At 45.2% G+C, this 24,540-nt stretch overlaps 1 protein-coding gene and 1 long non-coding RNA gene across 4 annotated transcripts in view; one reads left to right on the top strand and one right to left on the bottom strand.

The window, feature by feature from the left end:
• Nucleotides 1–3,175, bottom strand: part of Rsbn1l (round spermatid basic protein 1 like) — a 58,071-nt gene extending 54,896 nt beyond the window's left edge. The window contains exon 1 of the mRNA XM_052173101.1: nt 2,538–3,175. Coding sequence (XP_052029061.1) covers nt 2,538–3,084 — 547 coding nt within the window. The 5' untranslated portion in view covers nt 3,085–3,175. The remainder of the gene's footprint in view (nt 1–2,537) is intronic.
• Nucleotides 3,176–3,207: 32 nt separating this feature from the next.
• Nucleotides 3,208–24,540, top strand: part of LOC127678279 (uncharacterized) — a 36,786-nt gene continuing 15,453 nt past the window's right edge. For 2 of the 3 annotated variants that reach the window (XR_007976547.1, XR_007976546.1), the window contains exon 1: nt 3,208–3,664. This is a non-coding gene — a long non-coding RNA (uncharacterized LOC127678279). Of the gene's footprint in view, nt 3,665–14,640; nt 14,734–15,807; nt 17,380–24,540 lie in introns of those variants that run through there. The other variant, XR_007976548.1, reaches the window with a different exon arrangement.

Genomic DNA, 24,540 nt, shown 5'->3' with positions numbered 1-24,540 from the left:
CATCCATTCATGAAGATCTGTATATAACACACAGAAAGTAAGCACTGCACTGTAAAAAAAAAAAAAAGTGTACAGTTACCTGTACACTTGCACTGCACCTACAAAACAAGTGCACCCTAGTCCTGTTAACTTTGCTCTCACTTTTTAGTTAAAGCAGAACTCAAATTCAGTTAAATTCAAACTCCAGAGTCCACCAAAATAATGAAAAGCTATCTTTTGCTTTGAATTTAATCTTTTCTCAATAAGTGTTTCTGTCCAAAACACTGAAAGTACCTGGCCGGGTGGTGGTGGCGCACGCCTGTAGTCCCAACACTCTGGGAGGCAGAGGCAGGGGGATTTCTGAGTTTGAGGCCAGCCTGGTCTACAGAGTGAGTTCCAGGACAGCCAGGGCTATACAGAGAAACCCTGTCTCCAAAAACCAATCCAAAACACCAAAAAACCAAAAAAAAAAAAAAAAAAAAGAAAAAAAGAAAAAAAAAACAATAAAAGTACCTAAAGTTAATAATATATATAGTCAGGTATGCCTTAATCCCAGCACTCAGGAGGCAGACTGAAGTCACTCTGGTCTACATAGTGATTCCAGGACAACCAGGGCTATAAAAGGGACCCTGTCTTGAAGACTAAAAAATAAACTTCTAATCATCCTATAGGTTATAGGAAATAGTTTCCTCACATCTTGATGTAAAAAAACTATCATTGTTTATACTAAAAATAAGCCAGACCCCTCAACAGAAGGAGTTTAAGTTTGGAGGATTACTACATTTATTGGAGGAGCACACTGTATCACAGATGACCTATGGAGATCAGAGAACACCATATGGGGAGCTGACTCTCTCCATCTTGTGCATCCTGGGGATTAAAATCAGGAAGGCATGCTACACAGCAAGTGCCTGAACCATCATCCGTTCCCAAATGGATTTTAAATGTTATTTAAGACTGCAGAAACTTACCATTAAAACACATTTTACTATAAGTCATATAGATATATAGATAGATCTCATATTTTATGCCGGTACTATTCTTTTTTTGGGAGGGGAGGGGTTGGATTTGGTTTTTTTGAGACAGGGTTTCTCTGTATAGCCCTGGCTGTCCTGGCACTCACTCTGTAGACCAGGCTGGCCTGGAACTCAGAAATCCACCTGCCTCGGCCTCCCAGAGTGCTGGGATTACAGGCCTGCGCCACCACCGCCCAGCCGCTGGTACTATTCTTAAAGTACTTATCACCACTCAAAAACTCCAACAATGTAAAACCTACACTCACTTCTGCAGAGAATTCAGAAAGAGCAAAAGAGCAGCTTACCCAAGTAAGCATGATTCCAAACTGCATATGGTCAGGCTCTGCAGCATGTTGTAATATAAATCTTATATCTAACCACTGCAACATAGAGATTTAAAATACTAACCACCTTGCATTCCTAAGCAGAAGGAAACTAAATTTCACCCTCAAAACATTCCTAAGGCAACGCTCAAATAACTAGGAGAGTGTAACACTGTTACATTGGGAACAAGGGTAGACCCGACCATTAGCTTGGCTTAGATGTAGAAACTATATAGTCACATGTATCATTCTTTTACACTGTGAATGATGAACCCTTCTATTCAGATAATTTTTCAAGATCTAAGATACCATTAGATCAGCAAGGCTACTGGCATTTTACCAGCATTCCAAAACAGAATGGAATGCTTCACAACAATGTATATTGTATATGACAATGTATATTTATATAATGTCATGATCACCTAAAGATCTACTTTCCAACCCATCCACTCTGTACTCGTCAGATCTATACATATCCAGAGATAACTAGAATGACCCCTTACTTTAAAGAAATGCCAAAAACTCTGCTAGCTTACATTACTAAAGAAAACTGAAAACCAGTTGGGAAATTTTCCCATTTTCCTTTTTATGCAGAAACACTTGATCTGGCCATAAGACATCAAAACATCTGATTTTATCATTTGCTACACGAGAGGGGAAAAAAAGAATATGGCTGAAAGATTCTGAATGGGTAGTATTTAAAAACAGGACCACGCAAAAACACTTTAACAATATGGAAGGTGGGCATCTCAGAAACCGCACACTTGGTGCCCTGCACACGACCTCATCTCCCTAATAGGGATGAAACGTTCTGGTCCCTGTGGTCCCTGGTAGTTTCCAGCTTCCGACAATACACCCGACCACCCACTTTTTTGGGAGGGAGTGGGGACAGGATATTCTGGCGCTGGAAGCTGCGTAGCACACATTAATTTCCTGCGATCCCGTCCGATCCCTTTCGTAACCTTTAAAAACCTGTTCTCTTCTGCCTCCCAAGCCAAAAACGGGCAGGAGCGGAGTCCCCTAGACCCACTCCCTCAGTCCTGCTGCGCGTTAAGTGGAAGGCGAAACCGACATCGAAAACCAGGAGTTTCTGCGATCCCTCCTCCGGTCGGCGACCGAAACTCCAGGCTCCATTTCCTTCTGGCCCCGCGGAAGGCTGCAGCCTGGCTGCCCCGGCCCCCGCGGCCGCCGCCGCTCCCCTCCCCCGCGCGGCACCCACCTCGCGGTGGCAGCTTCGCCTCGCCGTTCTCATCCCGGGCGGCGCCGCCGCCGAGGCCGTGCCTCCGCTTCTCCTTCTCGCGCTTCTCCTTGGGTCGGCGCGGCTTGGCGGCGGCCGTCGGAGTGACGGGCGGGAGCAGGACGCGGTGAGGCTGAGCGTGCAGCAGCGAGGGAGCGACCAGCAGTTTGCGCGGCAGCGGCTGAGACGAGGACGGGGAGGCTGAGGAGACGCTCTGGCTCGCGGAGAAAGAGTAACAGCTCCGGGAGGTGGCCGCGGAGGAGGTGGAGGAGCGAGCCGCGAAGCTCCACGCCGCCGGGCTGCCGTAGCTCTGGGGCGGCGGGGCGGCGGGCGACTGCAGCTGCCCGCCGTTCCCGCCGCTGCCCCCGTCCCCGTTCACTCTCCGCGGCGCCTTCTTCTCCTCGGTGCGAACCTTCTTGGCAGACATAGAACCCGGTGACTCCCGCGAGGAAGGCTGTAGTTTGCCAAATGCTTCCTTCTCGGAGAGGACAGCCAAGGCGCCGCGAGCTGGGTTCGGCGGTTCCGCCATTTTGCGCTCCTGTTGTATTTACTCTCCGCCGCTCCCCGGAGCGGGGGCACGGGGCGGGGTCCCTAGGTCCAGGACGAGCTCCCATTGGGCGCGCCAAACTGAGAGATCCTTGAACAAACCAATCAAAGACGCGGACAGAAGCCGTCGGGGTGGGATCACCGAGCGGACCTTCTCTGGAGGTCAGAGGTCTTTTCGGCGCGGCTGACCGAGAACTTACTGAGAAGGAGGATTTTCCGACAGTCGCTCGGGAGCCCCGAATCTGCGAGGACCAAGGTAGCGCTGCTGTTCCCTCAAAGACGTTGCCTTGTTTGTACCGCTCTCTGTTTTTACCTTGAGGTGGCTTGGGTCCTTTTTTGCCTCTGCACGTTCCGAAAACCGGGTTCCGGCGTTGCTCGTCTCGGAGAAAATTTGTGGATAGTCTGATCAGCAAAGGCTGAAATGATGAAAAGTTGCCTTATTTTAACTACGGTCTTACTTTAAAAGAGAGTTTTCTTCAGAGCTGGAACTTGGGTCACTTCCGATCCTGAAGATAACAATCGCCCGCCGTTTGGAGATGTTAAATTGAGCTTGAGTGCTAAAGGTATTCATTTTAAGTATACTTTAAACGACACCAGGAAAAATCCGTTAGCCGTGTTTGAAAATGTAGTTAGATTTCTGTATTGCAGAGTTAGCGCACCGAAACTTCGCCAAGCACGTGCCTTGATTATATCTCAAAAGATAAGGAATCTGGGGGGTGGGGGGGATGGGTTACAACACAGTTCAAGCTTTAGACAAGAGCATGCCTTGAAGTCTTAGATCTTGTATGAGATTAAAATGTTAAAGGGCCCAGTTTTCGGAGGAACCGCCAGACTGATTTCCAGAGTGGTTGTACCAATTTGCAACCCCACCAGCAGTGGAGGAGTGTTCCTCTTTCTCCACACCCTCTCCAACACCTGCTGTCTCCTGAATTTTTAATCTTAGCCATTCTGACTGGTGTAAAGTGAAATCTCAGGGTTGTTTTGATTTGCATTTCCCTAATGACTAATGAAGTTGAGCATTTTTTAAGATGCCTCTCCGCCATCCGAAGTTCTTCAGGTGAGAATTCTTTGTTTAACTCTGTTTCCCATTTTTTAATAGGGTTGTTTGGTTTTCTGGAGTCTAACTTCTTGAGTTCTTTATATATATATTGGATATTAGCCCTCTATCTGATGTAGGATTGGTGAAGATCTTTTCCCAATTTGGTGGTTGCCGATTTGTCCTCTTGATGGTGTCCTTTGCCTTACAGAAACTTTGTAATTTTATGAGGTCCCATTTGTCAATTCTTGATCTTAGAGCATATGCTATTGGTGTTCTGTTCAGAAACTTTCTCCCTGTACCGATGTCCTCAAGGGTCTTCCCCAGTTTCTTTTCTATTAGCTTCAGAGTGTCTGGCTTTATGTGGAGGTCCTTGATCCATTTGGATTTGAGCTTAGTACAAGGAGACAAGGATGGATCAATTCGCATTCTTCTGCATGCTGACCTCCAGTTGAACCAGCACCATTAGTTGAAAAGGCTCACTTCCAGAAGATCCTGCTATACCACTCCTGGGCATATACCCAGAGGATTCCCCACCATGTAATAAGGATACATGCTCTACTATGTTCATAGCAGCCCTATTTATAATTGCCAGATGCTGGAAAGAACCCAGGTATCCCTCAACAGAAGAGTGGATGCAAAAAATGTGGTATATCTACACAATGGAGTACTATTCAGCCATTAGAAACAATGAATTCATGAAATTCTTAGGCAAATGGATGGAGCTAGAGAACATCATACTAAGTGAGGTAACCCTGACTCAAAAGGTGAATCATGGTATGCACTCACTAATAAGTGGATATTAACCTAGAAAACTGGAATACCCAAAACATAATCCACACATCAAATGAGGTACAAGAAGAAAGGAAGAGTGGCCCCTTGTTCTGGAAAGACTCGGTGAAGCAGTATTCGGCAAAACCAGAACGGGGAAGTGGGAAGGCGTGGGTGGGAGGGCAGGGGGAGAGAAGGGGGCTTACGGGACTTTCGGGAGTGGGGGGCTAGAAAAGGGGAAATCATTTGAAATGTAAATAAAAAATATATCGAATAAAAAAAATCTAAAAAAAAAAAAAAGTTAAAGGGCTGGATGTGAAGATAACACTTGGTCAAATTAGCTCACCAGGGAAAAGGAGCTTGTGATCCCTAAGAGGGACCATTAGCGGTTCCTTTCTGCAGCTAACAGTTACCTTTCAGGAAATTGACCTCGGGAAACTAAAATGGTCTATGATTTTTTTGCTCTTCCAGTCCCCTTCTTTAGAACTTGGTATGGGGAACACATCAAATTGTAATGTTGTTTATAAATACATTTTTTTGTAGTTTTTTGTTTGTTTGGTTGGTTTCTTCATTTTTTTTCTTAAGTCATAGTCTCTCCATGTAGTCCTGGCTGTCCTGTAAACCAGCCTGGCCTCAAACGCATCTCTACCTGCCTTTGCCTAACTGCCCTTCACTCAGTGCTGGAATTAAAGAAAGGTGAGTACCACTGCATCTGTCCTCACTTTTTAGTTTTGTAGAAGTAGGTTGTTAATATATACAGCATTCCCTGAAGCTAGACCCAGAGAGACAAATTTTGCATATTTTCTCTAATGTGTGTAATCGAGGTTTAAAAAAACATACACAACATAAAATTGGAAGGGAAATGGGAATTTTTTTAAAAAGGCGATGATTGTAAGAAAGAAAGCCTCCTCATCTTCTCCCTCACCTGGGGAACGAGTGCATCTAGGTTATGAAAGCAGAGACAGATTATTTAGAGAAAAGGGAAAGGGATGAGAGAGTAGTGGTGTGACTGAGCAAACATGAATGCAACATGTATGAAAATGTCAGGATGAAACTGAATGCTAAAAAAAAAAAAAAAAAAAAAAAACCAAGCCAGGCAGTGGTGGCACACGCCTTTAATCCCAGCACTTGGGAGGCAGAGGCATGCGGATTTCTGAGATGGGGCCAGCCTGGTCTACAGAGTGAGTTCCAGGACAGCCAGGGCTACACAGAGAAACCCTGTCTTGAAAAAAACCAAAGGGAGGGAGGTAGGGAGGGAAAGGAAGCTAGGAAGGAAGGAAGGAAGGAAGGAAGGAAGGAAGGAAGGAAGAAAGAAAGAAAGAAAGGAAGGAAGGAAGGAAGGAAGGAAGGAAGGAAGGAAGAAAGAAAGAAAGAAAGAAAGAAAGAAAGAAAGAAAGAAAGAAAGAAAGAAAGAAAGAAAGAAAGAAAGGGTTTCCTCTGTAGATTATCTAATTGGTGCATTCGTAACAGTATCAGTTAGTCTAATGATCTTTTTAAAATTTATTTTTCTATTTTTTTTCTCTTTAGAAAGCTTTGCTTGTGCAGAAGGTGACAATGTCCAGGAGCATTTATTAATGACCTATTGATAAATACACAACTATGTTATGTATGCATGGCAAAATTAAGTATCCTAGCAGAGAGCGAGTGCTGCAGTGGACTGGCCTGTCTTCCTGAGGAGCAGCATACAAGGGGAGAGAACATAGGACTGGCAGTCACCTACTCACCAGCCTAGAGCTTCTACTCAGGCTGCTTTGCCTGAGAAGACCTCTGTTGTCTTATTTGGCAAATGGGTAAACTTCACTACATGGTTCCAATATTCTTTATTTGTCATTTTCAAGATTTGCAGAATCACACTGAAACGATTACAATTAAAATAATTTCTCTATGGGCAGTGGCGGTGCATGCCATTCATCTCAGCACTCTGAAGGCAAATCTCTGAATTCCAGGCCAGCCTGGTCTACAGAGTGAGTTTCAGGGCAGTCAAGGCTAATCAGACATGGCAATACAAGCTTGTGACCTCAGGATTTGAGAGGGAGACTACCAAAGGATCAGAAGTTCAAGGCCCCCAGCAGACTACATAGTAAATTCAAGGCCAACATAGCTGCATGAATACCTGTCTCAGAAACTGGAGCAAAAGTATTTTCTTTTTTTCTTATTGCATGCGTCCCACTGTTTGCCTGCATGCATATGTGTATATCACATATGTGTCAGGTGCCTGTGGAAGCCAATAGAGAGCAGTGGATTGCCTGGAACTGGAGTTATGGCCAGTTGTGAACTGCCTTTCTAGGAAACAAATCCATATCCTCTGCCAAAAGAACTCTCAACCACTGACCATCTCTCCAAAGCCCCAGATAACGTTTGTAACTACTAACCCTAAAAGGAAGCCTGCCTGCTTATCAGTTAGTCATGGCAGGAAATCTGTGCCACTCACCCTGGAATGGGGCAAAAGCTGACCTCAGGCCACGGGCTAACAGGCCTAGTCCTCAACTTGATGACTCTGAGCAAGAATGTGGTTGTGGAGGCCCATGTACGCTCTTAAATTAAAATAATAAACATGTAAAAATACCATGGTAGTTTGAGTAAGAATGCCCTCCATTTGAGCACTTGTTCCTAACCGCCTGACTTTGCTGTCTGAAACCCACATAGATGAAGGAGAGACCCGATGTTCCTGCTGTTGTCCCTGGCCTTCACACATGTACCATGTCTGCACACGCACACATATGCACATTCACACACACATAATAAAAATAATTTCAAAGTCATAACACCATGCAGGGCATAAAAGTGTTCCACATTGAAGAGCTGCACCAGAAGAAATACCCATCTCAGTTCTGTGAGGGCATGCAGCTAAGTGTGTATATGTGTACTTCTTGACTGCTCCATCTTCTGTAGCAATGCTACGGACACTGCAGACAGTCTGAACCATAATATTAGGGGAAACTGTATATAAGTTTGTTTTCCCATATATGTAGGTTTATGTGGGTATTTATATGTGTTTGTGGGTTTCCTCTCTCTAGGGGGGAAGTTCAACCCAGCTTGTTGGCTTTGTCCAAGTTCCCGACCCCCTTGGATAAAGAAAAAGTGACTTTCTAGACTTCATTAAATCATATACTAACCCTAGGGATGTTTACTCCCAAACACATAGCCCCACCACAGACACTGACTTCCTCTTCTGTATTTCTTCTTTAAAAAATGTTATGCCATGCATGGTGGTACAACTTGAGCCACCTCACAGGCCTCTGATTCTTTGTTTTTAAGATTTATTTTATGCTGGGAAAGGCTGTGGTGGTGTTCACCTTTATTTTTTCTTAAATATTTATTTAAAGAGTTAATATGTATACAGTGTTGTGCCTGTATGTATGCCTGCGGGCCAGAAGAGGACACCAGATCTCCCTATAGATGGTTGTGAGCCACTATGTGGTTGCTGGGAATTGAACTCAGGACCTCTGCAAGAGCAGTCAGTGCTCTTAACCAATGAGCCATCTGTGTTCACCTTTAATCCCAGCACTTGGGAGGCAGAGGCAGCAGGATCTCTGAGTTCAAAGCTAGCCTGGATTACATAGAAAAAGATCCCCTGAAATTGTATTTAGATGACGAGAGCCACCCGGTGTGATCACTGAGATCTGAGCTCATGTCCTTTGCAAGAGCAGCAAGCACTCTGCTCCTGCCCACTGAGCCATTTCCCCCGCCCTGTGCAACTCTGCTTTAAAACATTTACTCTGATATCGGAGCCAAATTACAAAGTAGCCATATAACCTTTGTGTCACCTTATAGTGTCCAAAAGTAATGTTTTAAATGAATACAGAGCTAGTGATGGGAAAATGATCTGCTGATTTGGACTGTTGCTGTCTGTCTCCTTGACTGTCTCAGAAGGAGCCTTTTCACAATATTTTACAGACTTGTCTAACAGTAATAAATGACGCCTTCACTGTCCACACAAAGGCTTTTTTTCACCTACTTGATTCTTTTCTCTGGCCAATCCTGAAAATGCCCATAACATCAACAAAGTGTTAACAGCTCCCCAGTTTAATCTCTCAAAACTTGATCGCCCCTTTTTTGTCCTAACTGCCCAGCATCATGCATAGATATGGCTGTAGCAAAGTGCTGGTCTCCTGCCAGTGCCTGTATTCTTTTTTTTTTTTTGACTTTCTGAATCCTTATTTCTTTGAAGTCGATGAACCTCATTAAGGGGTAAAAAAGAGAGCACACCTCCATTACTCCTGGGCCTGGGCATGAAAGGCCAGGAACTCTTCCTATAAAGCTTTTTAAAGCCCCTGGGGAGTGAGGACTCTGGCCCCGTCTCACTTCCTGGAGCTTAAGAGAAACTGTCAGGATTATAAACTCATGGGCCACTCTCCTCAACATTTCCGAGCTCAGGTAGACTGCACGCTCACTTCTTCCCCGCTGATATCAGCTTACAGTAAACACTGCATAACCAGTTTCTTAACCACAGCCTTTCTTCCAGTCTGAGTATGTACTTAAGCTGGGGACTGAGGTGAGAGCTGTAGGTGAAGGATCAATCAGCCTCTGTATAAAAGCTTCCTTGGTGAACCCCTCACAGCCACAGCAGGAAGCAGAAGGTGGAGGGCGGAGTCAGCCAGGCGGAGTAAGCAGGAGCCATTGGGTTGGTTTGCTTTTAATCTCACTTTATGTGCATCAGTGTTGCTTGAATGTATGTCTGAGGGTATTGGATCCTTTGGAGCTGGAGTTACAGTGGTGAGCTGCCATGTGAGTTCTGGGAATGGAACTGGGGTCCTCTGGAAGAGCAGCCAGTGCTCTTAACTGCTAAAGCATCTCTCCAGCCCTCCAACCTTGGAGTTCTTTTAACAAATGTTTATTGGTGAAATGACTCAGCAAGAATGAAGGCACTTGCCAAAGAGCCTGACACCCTGAGTTCAGTCCCCGTGGTGGAAGGGAGAACTGACCCCAGCAAGTGGTACTCTGACCCTACGAGAGTACTGTGGAAGTCTCCTGTGTATATACATATACAAGTCCTCTCCCTCTCCTCCCTCTCTCCCTCCCCTTCCCTCCCTCCCCTTCCCTCTTGCCTCCCTTCCCCATCCCCCCACACACAATATAAATAAACGTAATAAAAATGGTTTTGCTTTTATCTTTTAGAGGTAGGTTCTCTCTACATAGCCCTGACAGTCCTGGAAATCACTATGTAGACCAGGCTACCCTTGAACTCACAGAGATCTATCTGCCTCTACTTCTGAGTGCTAGGATTAAAGGCAACCAGACCCAGTAAATGTAATAAAGAATGCTTTTAAACTTTTTATTGAGCCCCTGTTATAGCACTTACAATGCTAAACTTTACATATACAATGACAAGCTAGTGAACGTGCTCCAGGATTCAGGAGATTAAAACATTAAAACATTGCGCACAAAGTTGTGTGTGTATGTGTGTGTGTGTGTGTGTTATAAAGGAAATACAATTCTACAGTAATTATTCAAGCAGAAACAGGCATGACACATGCCTGTAATCCCAGCATCTGGAAGATAAGGCAAGAAAATTACTGAGTTCTAAGGGACCAGTGCATTTGCTGAAGAGTTTTTCTTCCACAGCTTCACCTTTATTCCTTTGTCCTGATCAGTGGAGTATATATAAATGGGTCTATTTCTGTGTTCTCTGTTAATTGATTTCTTTCTCCAGTATCACATTATTATGATTACCATAGCTTGAAGTCTTGAAGTCAAGTACTGTCAGTCTTCTATGCTACTTATTACTGGTTTTTCCTTCTTCAGATACATTTGAAATCAGATCTTGGAAACAATGGTATACACACTTTTAACCCCAGCCTTTGGGAGGCAGAGGCTGGCTTTGAACTCACCACCTGATCTACATCCCAAGGCCAGGGCTACAAAGAAAAACTCTTGTCTCCAAAAAAAAAAAAAAAGTTAGTTGGTTAGTATCCACAGAATAGTTCTCTGGTTTACTTGGGATTTTACTGAATCTGGTGAAGAGCTAACAATGTCAAGCCTTCTTATCCATGAACATTGGCTACCTGTTCATGTAGTTCTTTTAATTTTGTAATTTAAACTTTGTAATTTTTCTCGGAAGATATTGTGGTAATTTGTTAGTTTATAGTATAGATTTCATATTTGGGGTATAAATGGTATTATGCTCATTTCAAAATCTGTGTGCTCTGCTTTGCTTGTGTTTTGTTTGTTTTATATCTCGAGACAGTCTCATGTACCCCAGGCTTGCCTTGAACTTGCTTCTGTGAGGCTGAGGGTGACCTTTAACTCCTGATCTTCCTGCCTCCACCTTCCAAGTGCCAAGATTGCAAGCACCATTATAACAACCCCACCCTGTCCTGTGTCCTTTTAATATCTTTATTTGGGCTGGAATTGGGGGTCTTTTTCTCCTTCCTGGGTGTTGGGCTAGAAGAGTGTGCCACAATGCTCGAGGAAAGCTTCTTTATCTTGATTGTACTTCTATGTTGAAAATCTTTTCAAGAGAGATAGTAATCTCAGAACTTAAGAGCCTGAGCTGGAGGATTAGGAGCCAGAGGCAGGAAGAATAAAATCTAAACTAACCTAGGCATATAATGAGACCCTGTTTCAATAAAACAAAAGAAAAAGGGATTCCCAAGAAGAAGGAAGGAGAGGGCCCTGGTCCTGGAAAGGCTTGATCCAGCATCATAGGGGAGTACCAGGACTGAGAAATGGGAGGAGGTGATTGGAGAATGGGTGGAGAAAAGAGGGCTATGGGACTTAAGGGGAGGGAGGAACTGGGAAAGTGGAAATCGTTTGGAATATAAACAAAGAATATAGAAAAAAAAAAGGTTAAGAGATACTTTGGAGAGAGTGTTACACAGCAGTGGATAACCACATTGTTTCTGGGTCTGTTACCTCTGTGCTATTGACTTTAAACACTGAGACCAAGTCAGTTATCTTGTTGACTCTTTGTGGCTTAATTTAAGGGGGTAATCCCTTCATTTATCTAAGATCCAGGAGAAACTTTTAAATAACTTTCTTCACAGACTTGATTAAATCCTTAGGTAAAGGATAGGAGTTTTCTTTTCAGATCTTCAGAATTTTAGATCCAGGGGTTTGTTAGGGACCTAAGACTATGAAAGAGTTGGTCATTACTGCCTCACTGACATGGAGGAGGAGCCCGGAGAGTAGGCAGGCCGCTCTTCCTGAGCGCTCAGTCACTTCTGGTGTGTTTACCTCCCTTCTTCAGTTTTTCTCCTCACCAAAGAATTCTTCAGCAGTTGTGAATGATCTTTATAAAATGTAAAGTAGATCCTGTTTCCAGTTCCCTCCTTATGCCTGCCATTGGCTTCCTAGCTCACCCAGACACACGGATTTAGAGAGAGGAGGATCTCTCCATTGGTGCTGTTCCTCACACAGATACCTCTGGGCTGGCTATTAGGTACCACATATTGTTCTCACAAAAGGAAGGGGGGGGTGTGTGTGTGTGCGCGCGCGCGTGTCGCGCGCGCGTGTGTGTGCGTGCGTGTGTGTGTGTGTGTGTGTGTGTGTGAGAGAGAGAGAGAGAGAGAAATCTGTTCTTCCAACATCTTTAGTTCTTTCCTACTTTACAGCCTGCCTTTTAAGTCTGCCTGAAATGTGTAGGGTTTTTGTTTAGTTTTGTTTTAGATTTTTAAAACTTTCATTTTATGTTTATGTTCCCTCTTTTGCATTTTGGAAACAGGATTTCATGAAGCCCAAGCTGGCTTCAAATTCACTATGCAGCTGAGATGCCTTTACCTGGTCTTCCTACCTCTTCCTCCGCCTCCGCCTCCTCTTCCTCCTCCCAGGCGATTCATTTACAGACATGTACCACCATACCAGTTGTATGTGGTGCTGGCACAGGAACCCAGAACTTCAAAATACTGTGTGAACATTCTGAATGAGCGATAGCCCTTGGCCCCTTCTGTGTTAAATCATGTTAATGGCATCCCATTACACTCAGCCTTGAACCAGAGACATAAACATATCTACAGTTTTGAAAACTAGAGAAAAGAAGCATTGTGGTTAAAAATCTTTAATTATCCCACATGGAGATAAATCCCTTTGTCTCCGTGTACTTTGAAGCATCTATATTAGGTGTGTGTTAAATGTATCGACACAAAAACTACAGCTTAAAAGAAATAAGAGATAGTTTATTCTGGAGCCATTTTGAGTGACTATGGCCTGGGAACACAAAGTTAGATTACCTCAAATTTCATGTCCCATTGTAGAAGCAGACAAGCCACAAATCGAGGCAAGTTGAAAATAAGTTCATGGGTACACCAGAGAGGCAGATATAACCAGATGCTATTTGATTACATTCTTAGTGTTTGCATTGGTGAAAGCCAGAAGTCTGCTAAGATAATAGGATATTTAAAAATTCTATTAGTCACAAGGTGTCAGTTCTGACACAGAGGTGGGCAAGGATGTCTGTTCCAATGGGCTAGAACTGGCCCAAGATAGGGTAGTTTGCATCTGGATCTACAGCATTCCAATCTCCTCGGTCCTGAAATTCTAATCAGCCAATCTGTCTCTGCAGACACAGCTTCTTTTCAGGAATTGTCATTTAGAAATGCCTATGAGGTCTTAGCACCACGCTTTTAGAACCTAACATCTAATAGGAAGGTTGTACCCAGGTAAAAATAATTTTCAATATATCTTCATTAAGTTCTATTGTATCCGAGTTTATGTACACACATATGTGTATGCATCCCACAGCAGAGTGGGAGTGAAGGGAGAGGCAACACAGTTTGTCTATCAGTATTCTTGAGCGTGAGGAGGAAGATTTTGTTGCTTTTAACCTGGGTCTGGAGAGTCCCATTTGACAGTCATTGTAGGTGGCCCACTCCTTTCTCCTTCACTGAATCTGTCTTGCTAGGCTGGTTTCCATCTTGCAATTAAGTCACCAGTGCTAAGTCGCCAGTGGGGCAGAGACTCAGCAGTGTCTCCAGTCATCAGTTAAGACATGGCAGCTTATTCTCAGCAGCCTGGAAGCTAGGGTGGCATCAGCGGCTCAGCTACAGAGCAGACGGCAGTGATGAGATCAGGACAAGGAGTGGGGTGATTTCTCCTCACCTAGTCAGCTCTTTTTTGTTTGTTTGTTTGTTTCCGAGACAGGGTTTCTCTGTGAAGTCCTGGCTGTCCTGGAACTCACTCTGTAGACCAGGCTGGCGAACTCAGAAATCTGCCTGCCTCTGCCTCCCAAGTGCAGGGATTAAAGGCGTGTGCCACCACCGCCCAACAACCTAGTCAGATCTTGGTACTTGATTTCCTTTTTTTTTTTGGGGGGGGGGGGGTTTCGAGACAGGGTTTCTCTGTGTAGCTCTGGCTGTCCTGGAACTCACTCTGTAGGCTAGGTTGGCCTCGAACTCAGAAATCCTCCTGCCTCTGCCTCCCAAGTGCTAGGATTAAAGGCCCGACTGGTACCTGATTTCTAGAGTTCTCTGCTTTTGTCTCACCTCCTCCCAGGATCCTGATTTCTACCAGACTGCTTCAGTCTATCTTGCTTGTATCTTACAAATTTTGCTGCAGGGCAACCTACAACTCTTATCACATGCTTGTTTTCTGCTCTTTGAAGTTGTAATCACATCTTATGACTGGAGCTTAGTAATAGTTGTTGGTCTTTTGTTAATTCACAGAGGAGGGTGGCTATTACTGTGATCTCAATTTTAGAATATTTTCAATTTCTTAGTTTGTAAGGGTCCAGATTTGCCAAAAAATGATACTCCGGACTCAAATTAGTATATAAACGCAGCATGTTTTATTCTGCAGAAATCCAGCATGCTGGGATCTCCCATTACCAAAATAGAGAGAAAACCAAGTGAGCTTGCAGGCCTGGTTTAAAGCACATTAGGGGATTCCAGGGTAGGTGACATTTACTTTGCTCAATCTCTAGGGACATACCATTACCATTACCGGGGCTTGGGGGCTGGCAACTGTTGCTGAGAAACTGGAAACTGCTGCTGACCCACTGTCCTTGCCTCAGGCCAGGCTGCGATGGGCAGCTGCAGGGTGTAGTGTGGACAATCACTGATTCACTTTGCCTCTGTTTCCTGCTGCTGTTGAGTGAGAGGAAAGATGAGCTTTGCCTGGAGGCCTCTGACCTTTGTCCACTGTTCTCAAAATGAGATGCTGAAACTCCTTGCCATTTTTATGATTGAATTAATCCTTCAGACTGATAGGTTATTTCTCTGCTGGTACAAAGACCAGTTCAAGCCAGATTAGAATACATTAAAGGCAGGTTTATTGGGAAGCTGCTCTCAGATGAGTTCATTGTCCCCAAGGACTTGGCCAAGGAAGTTACCATGGAGGGCAGGAGTGAAAGAAAGGGTGTGCATGGGGGTGGGGCGCAAAAATGTCTGGATTACATAAGGAGGAACCTCTGAAGGAAGGGCAGCCCAGCCCTTGGCCTGGAAAGTTCTGGATTGGAGGCAGGGTGTGCTGGGAGAACCTGGTGGCCAGGTCTGCTTTGATATGTAAAATATGTACTTAAGTCTCTTGTCCTGGGGTCAATACCTAATGCAGATTCCCATCTAATCTTCAAAAGATAGGAACATATTACGTTTATATATAATATCTATGAACATATTCATACCTAAATTTGATCTTAACGTTAATCTTGCTTCTTTTAAAGTAAGATCCCAGCACCATAGACAAACACATACACACATGCACACATCCCTGCCTTACCCAGGGCATTCTGAAGCTGTCTTGTCGGAGCTGGCTGCAGTAGTGCATGCCTGTAAGTTTACCACTCAGGGTGGTGAAGAAACAGAAATTCAGGCCAGCCTGAGCTACATAGTGGACTAATCAATAAGGCCAACAAAAACACAAGCAAAGCCATTGTGTGGATGGACAGTGAACAGCAGCTGGCTCCCGTGCTTTTCTCCAGTGTCTAGCCTTCTCCTGGCCCTGTACTCACGGCTGCTCATTTTACAGGAGTTATTGGAGATACTAGACACCAGGAAAGAGGTGTCAGAAATGAATAAAGACAATAGAAAGAGGCAAGAAGAATGACATGGACGACGCCCTCTCCACAGGCAGCCACACATCGTGAGCGTGTGACTCCTGGACTTCAGCAGGAGTTCACAGAAGAGGGGAAGGAGCCTGGGCTCAACCTTTGTTGAGCGGGGATTCCTGTGCTATTCAGGATCCCGCTCCACCTAGGGTGGAGAAGCTCAGAGTAAAGGTTAAGCTCATTGTTCCTCCAGGTCTACTAAGTCCTGAATTAAGGAGGTGACCCGCCCAGCTGCCTAAGCAGTGGAGCCAAGAACTCAGACGACTTCCCCAGAATACACCCTGGAGTTTATGGGGAGGGACTCACCCAAACAAATTGTCAGACCTCCATTAAACTTGGGGCCTCGATCAGCAATTGGGTTGTCCTGGCCTCCTTTTCGCTGTCCTCCCATCTATCCCCAGCTTCTCTTCCAAGGACCCAGCTTGCAGTAGCTGCAGGCAGTTACACTAGGCCAGAGAGACATGGAGGGTTCTTGCCTAGCATGTGTGAGGACCTACGTTTGTTACCCAATACCAAAGACAAAAGAACAAACCAGGACTCTCAGCACCAAACAGTAGAAAATGCCCTCTCACCAGGTCAAATGCCAGTTGCACGGCCAACTGACACAAACTTCCTGTTTGTGTCCTCTGGACCATTCCTAGGTGTCCTTCCCTGAAAATTGCTCTTCCTGTGCCTCCCTTCCCCACCCGGTCCTCAGTCCCTCCCTCAAACCAGTGTTCTGGTCTTCATTGCTCGACTCAGTGCGAAAGACACGGAAGATGAGTACATCACTTCCAATGAGTTAAGACTCTCCTAAAGGTTTAACTACTTCTAGAAGGCAGAAGAACGTGAGAAGGTTTCAGCCATTACTCTAGACTGAGCCAAGAACATCCCGGTCAAGCCCCAGGAATAACATGGAGCTGCCGTCGTTCTTCCTGGGCTGCTACGGAGCACAGCCAGGCTCTTACCCAGACTAGGCCCAGAGTCCGACCTGAGGCCCATGAGTGTGAGTAGGACACCACGTTGGAGCGGACAAGAAGCCTTAAAGGCACTGGAGAAGGATAGAGCACAGCTGTCCCCAAGGCTGAGGGAGCACAAAGCAGATGAATTGCTCTAGTCACTTGGGAGTCATTTCAGGGAGAGGTTGCCACACTCCAGGGTTAGGCTCCCGGACAGGGGCAGTTCACAGATCAACACAAACGGACTCCATGTTTTCTTCTTTCCTGTGTATTTTGTTTGTTTAGGTGTTTTTGTTTTATTGGTTTTTGTTTGTTTTGACAATCAAACCTTTGTGTTGAGAGAGAGAGAAAGAGAGAACATGAAGTTGGGTAGGTGGGGAAGTTTCTGGGGGAAGGGAACAAATATAAAAATATATACTTTATGAGAAAATTATTTTCAGTAAAAATTGACACAAAGAAAAAGGAAAGCAATTGTCTTCATTACAGCCGCCCTTGCACTGGGCCCAAAAGCCAGTTCCCAGAGGAGAGCAAAAGAGGGGTGGGGATGGGGAAACCATGGGGAGCCCGAGAGGGGTGGCATGGGGAACACGCTGGATGAAATGCTCGGATGACTAACAGTTTCATTTAAACTAGGAAACTGAAGACATCATTGGCTCCTCCTCTAATGGCTTTGTCATAACGTGTCTTGTTTTTAAAAAAATAAAACTCAATGCCAAAATCTATCAAAGCAAGAAGCCTAGCCGCCAGGAGAGGACAGACATGGGGCAGGGGCCTCACCAAACACTCACTCTGACTTGATTTTGATTCACAGTTGATCTGAGGACCTATCAGAAGCATCTTCATTTTCTAAATTATTTCTATCTGCTTAAATATAAAAGTGAATGCAATTGTTTCGATACTACTCTGCAGAATCCCACATCATAACTCTGTAAGTTTCCAAAGTGCTTTTTACTTTAAGGTTACCATCCTTAGTCTGAACTTCCCATTGCTCAATTTTATGGATTTTTCTTTTCCTCCGTAATCTCATAATTTAACTGATTTTACCTTGGGCTTTGGAGTTTTCTCACATACAGCTAACTCATCTGTTGTACCTGAGCCACCGGCATTTGCCGCTACACGCCCAGTTCTTTCAGCGCCCCTCAGGACCCTAATTCCACACGCTTTAATCAGGGGCTGTTCTCTGAACCCTCTCCAAGTCTCATTTTCTCTTTGTACAGCATGGCATGTAAATTGAAAACTGCAGTTTGTTCCAGCTGAAGCCTGTCCAATATGCAATAAAGCAACTGTGATCACCTCTCCTTTCACACACGCGCTCGGCCCAGCCTGGCAGGGCTGTCTCTTCTCTCACTGCAGAGAGCACCAACCTAACACCAAGCGTCAGGTCTCACGTAGCTGATGTTTCTGTTTACTCGGTCAGGCAATCCAATTGGTTGTTACCACCTTTTTTGTTTTGTTTGTTTGTTTTTTGTTATTTTGAGACAGGCTTTCTCTGTATACCAAGCTCACTTAGTAGACCAAGCTGGCTTCCAGCTCACGGAGCTCTGCCTGCCTCTGCCTCCTGAGTGCTGGCATCAAAGGCTGGGCCAAAGGTAGCGTTATCACCTAAACTTTAAATTCACAGAAAGGACTTCTCATGCACATCTTTAAAGATTGTTCCATAAACTGTTAGATCTGAGAATAAACTGTTTCCATGACTGTCTGTCTGAAGCAAGCTGTGTTTACAGGTGCACAGGGGCTGTGCAGAAGCCTCCCTCCCACGATGGCGGGGTTTAAGGGAACAGTCCCTCTCTGGCTTTGGGTTCCCTTTTATAGAGAATGGTTATATTTAATAGAAAACAGATGTTAGAACCTGAACAGAAGAGTGGGGGACTCGGGGCTCAAGGCTGCCTGTGGGTAGATAAGTGCAAGAATACACCCTGTGAAGGGGAGTCATTGGGGTGTCCAGGAGATTAGCCATCGTGGAGTCCCAAGTTCAGCATAGGGTGAGAACAGGGTGTGGTGGATGCATTATGCTTGGGAAACAGAAATGTATTCTCATAAGGTATGGAGAGTTAACAGCATGTTATACCATGTGGCTCCTGTTTGGGTTCACAGAGCAGCTTAGCGGACAACATTAAGTATGAATGTAGTGCTGGGGTCTTGAGAACAGAGGCTTCAGTGACCGGCAGAGCTAGCCAGGTGGGAACTGAGATAGACAGGTTCATTCAGATGCAAAGATTGCCAAAGGCTGCAGACAGCCAACCTTTTGAAAAGGTATCATTCCTGGAGGACTGAGAGGGAAGTGAAGAATGGGGATGGCTCCCCGCAGGTACATCGCCATCTTCCTCAGGCCGTGGCTCAGATTCCCACTTTCTGGAGGGCTCTTGGTGTCTGCCAGGTCCTAGGCATGGGCCTCGGTCTCCGGCTGGAAATCCATTAACACTTCAACTAACCGGTCCCCAGTTGACTTAGCTTAAACTGCGTTCCATAGCTTGGAACCAGGAGCTGTGGCAGAAGAAAGCAAAGGCAGTTGGCTCTACTCCTCTTGTTAACTCTTTCAGAAGCTGGACTCATAAGTAAAGATTAAACACTGGGTAACAGCCAGGTGGAGGTGTCGCTCTCCTTTGATCCCAGCATTCTGGGAGGCAAAGGCAGTTGGAGCTCTGAGATCAAGGCCAGCCTTATCTACAAAGTGAGTTTCAAGACAGCCAGGGCTACACAGAGAAACCATGTCATATTGTGGGGGTTGGGGGTTGAGTAATATGAAATACTTTTTTTTTTGGATTTGGTTTTCTCTGTGTAGCCCTGCCTGTCCTGGAGCTCACTCTGTAGACCAGGCTGGCCTCAAACTCAGAAATCCACCTGCCTCTGCCTCCCAGAGTGCTGGGATTACAGGCATGTGCCACCAATGCCACCAGGTTCCAAAGATGATTTTTACAGTTGAAATTTCTCTCCTCTCTCATTGGGCGGTGGCATGTGGTAGTTGATTTTTGCCAGCTTGACACAAACCTAGACATGTCTGGGGAGAAGGAATCTTAATTGAGAAAATGCCTTCATAAGGCTGGCCTACAGGCAAGTCTGTGGGATGTCTTGGTTAATGACTGGGAGGAACTAAGCAAGCCAGGAGGAGCAGGCCAGTCAGCAGCCCTTGCGTGGCCTCCGCGTCAGTCAGCTCCTGCCTTGCTTTCTGCCCTGACTTCCCTCAGTGATGGACTGTGTTGTGGAACTGTAAACTGAAATAATCACGGTTCTCCCTCTGTTGGTTTTGGTCATGGTGTTTACCATAGCAATAAAAACCCTAATTAAGACATGGCACAAGTTTTTAATCCCAATTAAACAGCTCAAAGGTGGGGGTTGAGTAGAGGCAGGTGCAGCCTCGTCTACACAAAGTTCCAAGCCAGCCAGGCCTATATAGTGTCTCCACAACAACCAACAAATGGAAAGAACTTCTCTACGCTGTCTCAGGATCTCCGGGTGGACAGGCTGTCTTGATGTTATGTAATAGGCCAAATAAATTTGAAATGAGTCTTTCTTGCTATCCACAGAACAATATAACAAGTAATCTCTCATCCTCCTCTGGAGACAGGAAAAAAACAAAACACAAACCAACAATAACAAAGACCAACCTATAAAAGTCGACTAACGGAGCTGGCGGGGTAGCTCAGTGGTTAAGAGCACTGGCTACTCTTGCAGAGGACAGAGACATATGGTGGCTCACAAATGTCCATAATTCCAGTGCCAGGAAATCTGACACCCTCTTATGGCTTCTGTAGGTATCAGGCATGCCTGAAGTGTACACACAAACATGTCGGCAAAACACTGCTACATATAAAATGAGCAAATCTTAAAAAAATAAAATAAAAGCCATTTGAGGTATATATAGTGTGGTGATATGTGCTGAGTGTGGAAATAGCATTCCATGCCAAAAGTGACCGAAAACCCACAACAGGCTCAAAGTACGCCCACCCCATCTTAGCAGCCCTCAGGTACTGGAAAGGAGAGGCTAAAAGGACAGGGCCGAGTGGCTCCTCCCACTCGTTCATGCGTCAGGGACCCTCTGAAACCACCCTACTCCTGAGTCTGCTCCTTTCTAGTACTTGAAAAGCACCTGCACAGTTCTGAAAAGCTTCCATGGCTACAGAAGGCTCAGCTAAGACCAGGAGGAGACCGCGGGCCTCGCATCAGGTTTTCCTGCCCCCCCAAGTGGCCCATGTCGTGCAGCCTCACGACCAGCATGGCCTTTTTGCCCCCAGTCTTTTTCCCCCTTTAGTTCTCGAGTCTGAACCCTGAAGATTGTGCCTGTAAAAAGCAAGCAACTCTACCACTGAGCTAAAGCCCCAGTGGAGTTAACTTACTAAAAGCAGAGAGGGTAGGAGACCAGGACAAAAACAGAAAACTTCCTGCTAGAACCCTGAGGATTTCTTCTTGTGTTTGGAGGAAAGAGTTAACGTTTTCGATTCCATTTCAGTTTTTGAATGTGATGCTACCTATCATATTACGTAGCTATTTCCAGCCCTACACCGCTCAAAGCAGGTTAGTTGCTTGACTTTGATTGGCAGTGACGTTAACTGTGTGGTGATTCTATTTTAATGCACTCATTCCCGCGTTATGGGCTGAGCGCTGAGGTGTGCTGGACAGTGCTGTGTGTAAGCACTGGCGACAGTGACAAACTTGTGCCTGTGTTCACAGAGAGCAGCAGACAGCAGTTACAAATACTGGTACTGCGCGCGCACTTGGAGTGGACCATTTGCATATCGGGAACTAGCTCTGGCTCCGGGTGGAGGCTGGGGCACACGCTGCCCCCAAATCCTGTCACAAGCACCAACAGTTTTTGTTGTTGTTGTTGTTGTTGTTGTTGTTGTTTGTTTTTTTGGTTTTTCGAGACAGGGTTTCTCTGTGTAGCTCCGGCTGTCCTGGAACTCTGTAGAGCAGGCTGGCCTCGAACTTAGAAATCCGCCTGCCTCTGCCTGCTGGGATTAAGGGCGTGCGCCACTATCGCCCGGCCCAAGCACCAACACTTAACACATGTTGTCATCTTATTTCCACAGCTATAACATTAGTTAAGTTCTCTGACCCAAGTTTCTGATCCAAATAATTATCAGAATTTGTGATAGCAAGACTCACTTGTTGTCAGTGATGTGGGGTTTCTTCCAGAACTGAATAACGGTGTAAAGAAGAACTGAGGGTATCAACTCTCTCTCCCAAAAGAAGGAAAAGGAGTTTATTCTGAAGCAAAATGTGAATGAACGTGGTCCAGGAAGACAAACTGAAGTTACCTCAAATCCCATATTTTAAAAAAGATCTTTGAGTGTGTGTGTATGCCTGAGTGTATGTAATATGAGCACCACATGCATGTGGTGCCTGAGCAGGTGAAAAGAGGCATCAGGTCCCCTGGGACTGAAGTTAGGGATGCTTGTGAGTCACCGTGGGGGTGACAGGAATTGAACTCAGGTCCTCTGCAAGAGCAGCCAGCACTTTTTTTTTAATTGAATATATTCTTCATTTACATTTCAAATGTTATACCCTTTCCCTGTTTCCCCCCTCCCAAAAACCCAAAAACCCCCATCCCCTCCTCCCACCCCCTGCCTCCAAGAATATGCCCCTCCACCCGACCCACTCCCACCTACCCCCCCCCTCAATTTCCCCACGCTGGGGCATCTATGGAGCCTTCACCTGACCAAGGACCTCTCCTCCCACTGATGCCCAGCAAGGCCTCCTCTGCCACATTTTTGGCTGGAACTATGTGTACCCCTTGGTTGATGGCTTAGTCCCTGGGAGCCCTGGGGCATCTGGGTGGCCGACAGACATCATCGTTCTTCCCGTGGGGCTGCAAGCCCCTTCAGCTCCTTGGGTCTGCCCTCCACCTCCTCCACTGGGGGACCCCACGCTCAGTCCAACGGTTGGCTGCTAGCATTTGCCTCTGTATGTGTAAGACTCTGGAGACAACCATAGCATGTTCCTTGTGGTATGCACTTCTTGTCCTCCATAATAGTGTCGAGGTTTGGTGACTGTTATAGGATGAATCCCCAAGTAGGACAGTCTCTGTGTGCAGCCACCACTCTTAACCAGTGTCACCCCTCCAACCTCTCAAATTCTATGTTTTTTTAAATTAATTAATTAATTTATTTATTTATTGGTTTTTTGGATTTGATTTTTTTGAGACAGGGTTTCTCTGTATAGCCCTGGCTGTCCTGGAACTCACTCTGTAGACCAGGCTGGCCTCGAACTCAGAAATCCACCTGCCTCTGCCTCTTCCTCTGGGATTACAGGAGTGCGCCACCACCACCCGGCCTATGTTTTTATGAAGTAACAATTTTATAGATTTAGAATAACAACAAAAAAGTCATATAGCAAAACATTTTCAAATACATTGATGAGAACATCAGGAGGCTGTTGAGTCGCAGCAGGGCCACCTCTGCTCTTCCCTGGGGACACTGTCAGATGCCATTCTCAACTGCTTAGCGGGAGTTAACAAGGTCATCCGCAGAGGCGGGCAGTAAGTGGCTATGTAGGGGCTGACATTGAGGTGCCTGATTTCGGATCTGTAACATTCCAGCCTCTCCTCCATCATGAACGTGCTAGCAGCCAGTCAGCAGTGTAGACTCCGAGGGTGCAGATAAACAGCTGCTGTCTCGAGATTTCTGACCAGCTCTGACGCCACACAGAACTTCCTAACACACTTTATAGCCCTTTGATGCCCCCCAGTGGCCAAATACTACTTCTGAGGGAAAAAAATCCCTTATGCTATTGTGAGCTTCTCTCCTGTTCCAGCCTCTCTCAGAGGATGAAGAGGGGAGCGTTCATCGTTAGACACAAATTCAGCAAATACAGCAGTTGCTAAGTGTAGAACTCAGGGAACTGACATATGGGTTGCTATAACTTAACTTTTGTATTTTTGAACACCTATATATTTTAAATGCTGAACAAAAAGGCTGTGTGGTGGTGAATGCCTTTAATCTCAGCACCTGGGAGACAGAGGCAGGAGGATCTCTACATTTTGGACAGCCTGGGTACAGAGTGAGCTCCAGGACAGCCAAGAGTACACAGAGAAACCCTGTCTCAAAAAACAAACAAACAAACAAAACAAAACAAAAAACCCAGCCAGGCAGTGGTGGCGCATGCCTTTAATTCCAGCACTTGGGAGTTAGAGACAGGTGGATTTCTAAGTACGAGGCCAGCCTGGAATACAGAGTGAGTTCCAGGACAGTCAGGGCTACACAGAAGAGAAACCCTGTCTCAAAAAAAAAAAAAAAAAAAAAAAAAAAAAAACCAAACCAACTGAACAAACAAACAAAAAACTAAACTAAAAAAGAGGAAAAACGAAACAAAATTCACTCTGTGAAGCTGAAGAGTTAAGTCTCATATTTGATTATTAAAAACATTAAGACAATATTTAAAATGTCACATGTTCAATTGTCTTAATAAACGTGGAATTGTTTTTAAATGTTTGAAAAGAAAAACATTTTTATGCCTTTCTATGCTTTCTTTTTCTTTTTCTTTTTGAGACAGGGTTTCTCTGTGTAGACCTGGCTGTCCTGGAACTCACTCTGTAGACCAGGCTGGCCTTGAACTCAGAGATCTGCCTTTATGCTTCTTTCTTACAGGTTCAGATGAGAATCATTTCTGTTAGGCTGTGCCCTGCTGTAAGGTGCACCAGTTGCGTAAAACTGCTATTTCAGAATGTGCTTTGCCCTGAGATTTATATGTGGCTTTTAAACTTGAGTACCTGGGTGGATA

Source organism: Apodemus sylvaticus, chromosome 2 (assembly GCF_947179515.1).
Source record: "Apodemus sylvaticus chromosome 2, mApoSyl1.1, whole genome shotgun sequence".
Taxonomy (NCBI): Eukaryota; Metazoa; Chordata; class Mammalia; order Rodentia; family Muridae; genus Apodemus; species Apodemus sylvaticus.
The sequence above is the reverse complement of the archived record's forward strand: the minus strand, read 5'-3'. Positions and strand labels throughout refer to the sequence as shown.